At 34.8% G+C, this 7153-nt stretch overlaps 1 protein-coding gene across 1 annotated transcript; it reads left to right on the forward strand.

Annotated features, from left to right (window-relative positions):
* The first annotated feature begins 372 nt into the window (after positions 1-372).
* LOC148620901 (protein meiotic P26-like) lies at positions 373-6311 on the forward strand. Its single transcript, XM_088574769.1, has one exon. It carries the CDS (start codon positions 765-767, stop codon positions 2772-2774), a length of 2010 nt encoding a protein of 669 aa, XP_088430895.1. The 5' UTR covers positions 373-764; the 3' UTR covers positions 2775-6311.
* Positions 6312-7153: the final 842 nt, after the last annotated feature.

Below are 7153 nucleotides of genomic sequence, written 5' to 3' on the forward strand. Positions count from 1 at the left end.
ATAGAACGAACTTCTGAAAGTCCTTCTGAGAATTTAATATATGCTTTTTTCAAAAATACTTAAGCACCATAGTTAGATACTTAATGTCACGGAACAACTTTGTTGTTAGCAACAGTAATAAAAGAAGCAAATAAGCATAAATTCTCCTTTTGAATAAATAATAATTATGAAATGAAAAACAATAAAATATTCAATATGTGTATTTATTACCTAAAACGATTTATACATTTGGACTTTAACATCCTGGCGCACCCACCTTATTACAAGAATCAATCATGATTCACGTTCCTGTTACAGATAAATGAATTTAATATTCATTAGGGATTTTGTTTTTCTTTTCCACTGAAAAAATGACGAAGATATTCCCCGGAACTTGAAAAATAATATGCTTAAAGGTAAATATTGTACCATGAACAGTAATTAAGTTTTTAACAATGAGTTGACCTATTAGAAAACTTAACGGTAACTCAAATGGAAATCCAGAACAGCATGCAGAGTTTTATTCCATCAATCAACTGCTACGATTGTGATTTTTAAAAGAAAATCGATTAGCAATGGATTTAGGCCCAAGAGTTGTATTACCTTTGATTCAGTTCCGTGAATGAGACAAAACAGCAGCATCCGTAGACAGTTGGGTGTAGTGTTACACAATATACTGCCGCTATACGAGTCAACATAATCGCTAAAAGAATAATTGGTAATTATTAGACAATAAAATAAACTCAATAACTCATTTTGGAGGATAGAATTACTAACTAAGGATCATGGATAATTTGACTTTAAATAGCATTGGATTCATAGGAAAATTAAAATCTAATGGGTACAGTCAGACAAAACGCATGGACTACTACTGCCATTTGTGTAGAGGGGATTTTAAAGACCCACGGCTTTTGCAGTGCTACCATTCCTTTTGCAGACCTTGTCTGGACGACTACCTAGTCTCCAAGTATGATGATGGTAAATTCGGCTGTCCCTTATGTAAAGAGAAAAGCGTCGTTCCGGTAAACGGTGCTAGAGGATTGCCAAAAAACAAATATGTGAAACAATCTACAGACGCTGTGAAAACCCTTTACTGTGACAATTGTTTGATTGAAAGTAAGGCCAAGGCGACATGTACAGACTGTGATAAAAATTTGTGTAAAATCTGTTTAGTCAATCATAGTAGTAAGAGGGGGTCTAGGTCACACAATGTGGTGCCTGTAGAAAATAACAAGGAAGGACTAACAATGTGCTCCACTCACAGAAATCAAGAACTTATGTTTTACTGCGATGTTTGCGAAGTACCGATATGCACGTCTTGTAATTCAACTGAGCACAAGTTTCATCCCTGCAGGGATATCTCAAGCACGTGTATTGTTCTGAGAGAACAACTTGGGTCTTCATTGCAAAAGCTTGGATTAAATAGAGAAGCAGAATATATAGCACAGAAAGTTAACGAACAAAAACGTACGTTACAGATTCATCAGGAAGACATTATTTCTGCAATTGATGAACGTGAAAAAGAACTCCATCGCATGATAACGGAAATACGAACACAATTAGTCAGTAAAATAGTAAAAGAAAACGAAAGTGATATGACAAAACTTCAAAATGATATCGATGAAGCAAATACAAACGCTTCCGCCGCAGGAGAACTTCTTAGATTCGGCAGTCTTTTCCTAAAACAAGCAGACGACATTGAAATAATTACAAATACAGCGGACATAACAAAGCAAGCACAAAAACTGGCAAACTCTAAGTGTGAAGTAAATGCCATAAAGCCAAGCAATTTTTATCCTTCAAGTTTGTGCGCTTCCGATATTGAAATGCAGCTCATCTTTGGAACTCTTGACAAAACCCCGAAACGACCAAAAGAAATAAAATCAATTTCCAAGCTAGATCAGTTCCGTCGGTCTTTATCAGGAGAGGTTGAGAGAAGTGTCTCGGATCCGCTTTGTTATAGTGCTAATAGAGATAGAGATTCCGTTTCTTTTTATTCAATTGAGAATGGGAATAAAAATTACGAAAAAACGGGCATCACATGCACTGATAGCACTATCACAGGTATAGAGATACTGTCAGATGGGTCAATATGTGCGTGCCTGGGATTTGAATCACTACTAGAAATATATAGCTCATCAGGTCGTCGTAAGAGCAAGATACGTTTCCGGCATCAGGTAGACGATGTGGTAGCAAAAAGTAACAATACTCTGTACGTTAGCAGTAACTCGGATAAACGGATTTACAAAGTTGTTAATGACAGAAAAGAAATCTTCGCAGAAACAAGATCTTGTGTTCGAGGTTTGACATTGGGTAGAAATGGAAGTTTGATAGCATGTATGACAAAAAGAGGTTCATTCTTAGAAGAACAGGGCGAAGGATGCATTATGAAGATAACAAAAGACAATAACATAGAAAAGATTTTTGAACACAATAAACTCACATACCCAGCAAGGGTTGCAATAGGTCAAAACCAACGAATAGTAATTTCCGACTGGATTAAAATGTCTATATTCATATGTGAAAATGGACGAATAGTATCCACGTATTATGGATGCAAGGACACTAGAACAGAAAAAGAGTTTGTTCCAAGGGGAGTATGTTGTCTGTCAAATGGAGATATTGTTGTATTGAACTTCTCTTCCAACTCTCTTCATTGGCTAACACCAAACGGAAGTCTAAAACGCATCATTCCATTAAATAGCCATGACTGTTGGAGCTTAGCTGTCGACCATGACGACACAATATGGATAGGGACAAACCATGGATATATTTTCCCTGTGGAATTGTTGTAAAGTAATGGTGTATCGTTATCTCACCGCTTAGCAACCTATAAATTAAAAACTGAAATATGAAAAAAGAAACTTTTATTATGATAATGTAATCGTACTATTTCGTTTAGGCATTATTTATCAAATTGATTTGTGAAAACAATGTATTCACTTTGTTCTAGTGAACATATTTCTTGTAAATAAATATTTTAAAAATGCGAAAATGTATATGAATCACAGACCATTTTATTCTCGAGGAAGGGGCTGGGATTATTTGTTGAGTTAGAAAACTGTTATAGAAGCAGTCGGGGTTAAATAAATATTTGAAAATCTACATTGTAATATCATTGGTTAAATATTGCAATATGGCCCTAGCTGAATAAAATCGTGGATTTTTTTCAAGAGCCCCCCCCCCCACCCCCACACACACACCCCGCTAATAAAGTGGTTGGTGTCTCAGTACACTAGATAGTTAAAAACGAATAGTAAGGAGTAAACAGAATTTCATTGAATTCGCTGAAACATTAGATAAGATAAAGATTCCGTCCAAATTGTATAAGAATGCATTCGTTTTTAGCTCACCTGGTCGGAGGCCATGTGAGCTATTGCCATCACTCGGCGTCCGTCACTGTCTTCGTCCGTCGGTGTCGTTAACATTTTTTTCAAAACCCTTCTCCTCTGACACTACTCAACCAGTTGGAACCAAACTTGGTATGAATGTTTCTTGGGGTGTCCTGCATAGAACTGAAGTGGGGATTTTTTTATCCTTAAGTAAAAGTGTTCAGCATGATAAGATCTATCTGTGGTCAAATTTTCGTTTTAATCTATCGAGTCATGTTGGACTTATTGAACTTTTTTTACTTTTTTTTTTGCTGGGAGCCTCTTGTTTAACACTTGTATTTCAGTCTTAATATGCAGTAAAACCTGTCTAAACCAAACCTCTTTTGGACTTAAGACTTTGTTTAGTTTAGGAAGGTGTTCAGAAGTAATCTGGTTTGGACAGGGCATCAGTTTTCGGTTCAGACAAATGTTACTGTATTAGGTTTGTAGGCAAGAAAATGCTCATTGATTTTGTTCACACTTGTTTACCCTTACCAAGTGATGACGCCACTATAGAACAAACAGAATCGAAATTATAGAAATGATTATTTAATCATATTTTACGTAAAGACGGTCAATAACAAACCATGGGATTGAAGTCGAGTGTTGTAAATGTTCATTGTATATATTGTTCTTTTATGGGTAATATTGATATTCAAGAGGATTCAATTACTTGTATATTTTCCATATGTCAATGAAGATACTGTATGAAATTTAAAGCTATATAAACTTTATCGGTGTACGTTAAATAAAACCAGTTTTGAAATCTGGACAGTAGATCAAACCATTTCTAATTCCATCTTTTAGTAATAGCTGGTCGATTCACTAACAAAGTACAGTATGGTGCAACAAAGAACTGGCAGGTTCTGTTCTACCATCATAGTCTTGCGTCATGACGAGCGTCATTTAGGAGTTGTTTTGATAAAATAAAAAATGGTAAAACAAATGTTCATTAATGTTCCTTTGTTATAACCTAGTTATAGCATTTTTGAAAATAGATGGCGAAAAATATAGCGTACCATGTGGCCGAAACAATGTAAAATTTAAGTTCGATGTGCTTCCTCATCACTTTACATATTTTGGACAAGTTTATGGAAAAAATGAACCTTCATCTTGACTTGAAAAGGGACTGAAAAACACATGATGAGAACAAGTTTATTTTCAAAGGCTCCTAAAATAGCATCATCAGTCATTATAGACGATAGAGATATATTTAAAATTTAGTTGGAATCCAGTATTGTTGGAAAATTGTGTTAATTCCGATTCCTATTTGGGCAAAAAAAATATCCACATTAGTCGGTATTTCCTCTCATTATCAAAATATCCCGATCCACCTATGAGTATCGACCTAACGGACCATTTTCTTTGCATTGATGGCTTTAGTGTTTCGATTTAAAAAGACAGAATTTGGAGGAATTGATTTCCGTGTATGTCATATACGAATGGCGTTTTGGTCGATTTTATTAATATTGTCACCCAACTTCTTACATTTTAAATGATTTTTCTGTAATAGTTCTGCGTCTGATATTCCAACAGAACTCCTCCTGATACTGACAGGCAAACAGAATCGACTTTTGATACTGAAACTATCTCTTGGTAGTAAAATGAAAGATATTCTACAAATTTTACATATTGGAAAAGCAGCAAGTTGTGATTATGTAAATCATCATATGCTGAAAAAATTATGTAAATACCGTTCCTGCCGTCATGTGTACTCTCCAATCATTCAAAATTAAAGAATCTTTTTGGAGTTCCCCTTGTCTAAAGGGAGTTAAATCAAACCAAACTAAGTTGTTTTATACATTTAGCGTAACTGCGAAATTTATATTGAACATATTTTGGTAATAGTTTATTTATTCCTGATCAAAACGGGTAACTTCTTTATGGTGTAACAGCTTATCAGGCAAACCGAAACGATTTTATGATTTGTGCATTACTCTTGCAAACACAGTTTTTTTTTTTCCATTATACAAGTCTGTCAATTATGTTACTGTTCTGTAAGTTCTTCTCTGATTGATGTTTATCAGTTTTAACTTAATATTTAAAATGATTATGATGTGTATTTGTTGTATATTGTATGAGAGGTACACAGGCCGGATACTTCATCCCCACTTCCATCCTCTAGACCTACTTCTTTCATTTTACCCCGGTTATTGTTTCCAACCATTATCCCCATTTCCGTATTTTCAAGTACGCGTTCCCCGTCCATTCAACCACCGTTCCCCACTCCTTCAACCACCGATTCCCGCCCCTTAACCCCCGTATCCCCACCCACTGTCTACCCTCCCTTATATTTGTTATGTTCATTATGGAGACGACAAAGTAAGTTAGTATAATTTGCTAATTTTGCAGTAAAATACACAATAAACATCCCTTGTCAGCTAATATTCTGTTTGTATCAGTGGGACCAGAAATTCCGGAAAAAGGAGCCTGGGTCGCTATTTTAACATTATTGATCAAAGTATGGACTGAAACCAGGATTTACTTACACAAGTTATCGTAATGTTTGCTGTATGTATGTATGTGATTATTTAAATATTGTTAATGTAAATAAGCTGTTTAAGCTATATTATTAGAAGGCATTGTCAGTTCGAAGCTTTAAATTAAATGTTGTGTTGATCTTTAAGGTGCAATGCATGATCTTTGAAATAAAGTTCAGTTTTTGACCTTGACCTTAAAGCCTATTCATGACATATCTTGTTTTTGGTGGTGAACAATCATGCTGTAAATGACTTGTGTATTTGGACCTGATGGGTCATATCGTACATAATTTTTTTTGTTTCTTATTTCAAGGACATGTATATAAAATTTGGACCTAACATTTAGTATAGAAGTTATATTTTCTTAAGCTTGGCATTATAGCTGCACAATCAACAGTTTATTCTTGATATACCTATGGTGTTTGTTTACATTCATGCCTAGTATCATTTATTAAATTGTAATAAAGATATTTTATACTTATTATTGGTAATGTAACGACTGTAAACATAAAGAGATCAAGACTTGTACTTCGCGGAAAGAGTTGTTAGGATGATGACGTTAAGCCTTTCTAAATAAAAAAAACTCAGAAGGAAGTCCGAAGTATCGGAAGATCCCGAAAAGCGAACACCTGGTGTTTTCTTTTTAAGTGACCCTCCCTAGTCTGATGAAATGTTATCCAATGAAAAATTACCTGACCAAAAGTGTTATCCAATGAATTAGGATCGTTGATTTTTATCCAATCGCTGTACACTATAACCGACTTCCGTTTTCCGTGACAGGTCAGAAGATGATATTTCCATCTTTCTGTCATCTCGAATGGGATAGCTCAAAATTCTAAAGAATTCTTGATTTTCAACCAAGTATCAACTATTTTATGTAACACCAACTTTATCAGCTATTTGTATCCACATTAAGAATCCTTTGAATACGAGGTAGAAAAATTCTCCAAACAAGCAGAGATCACTAGCTACTGGACCAGGTTGTTCCATGCTCCTAGTTTTTAGTGAAGTCCGAGTTGTCATATATTTTTGTTTATTTTTACGCGTTATTGTTTTGTTTTGTTTTGTTTTGTTTTTTTTATAATGTCATGATCTTTGTTGTGTGTGTCTACACTCTATGTCTAGTCTTTACTTTGTGTGTCTATACTCTCTTTCTAGTCTTTATTGTGTGTGTCTGTACTCCGTCTGGTCTTTATCATTGGAATATAGTAGCAAATTGGTACAACCCTGCAATCTAACTAAACATTGCCTATTGATATTAAAAAAAAACACGAACATTATAATGACAGATCGTCCACACAAAATGTCACGGTTTTACATTTG

This window comes from Perna viridis, chromosome 3 (genome assembly GCF_037379345.1).
Source record: "Perna viridis isolate PV_CMFRI_1.1 ecotype Kerala chromosome 3, ASM3737934v1, whole genome shotgun sequence".
Classification (NCBI taxonomy): domain Eukaryota; kingdom Metazoa; phylum Mollusca; class Bivalvia; order Mytilida; family Mytilidae; genus Perna; species Perna viridis.

Coding starts and splice junctions, on each gene's coding strand:
- LOC148620901 (XM_088574769.1), top strand. CDS start 765: ATGGATAATTTGACTTTAAATAGCATTGGATTCATAGGAAAATTAAAA.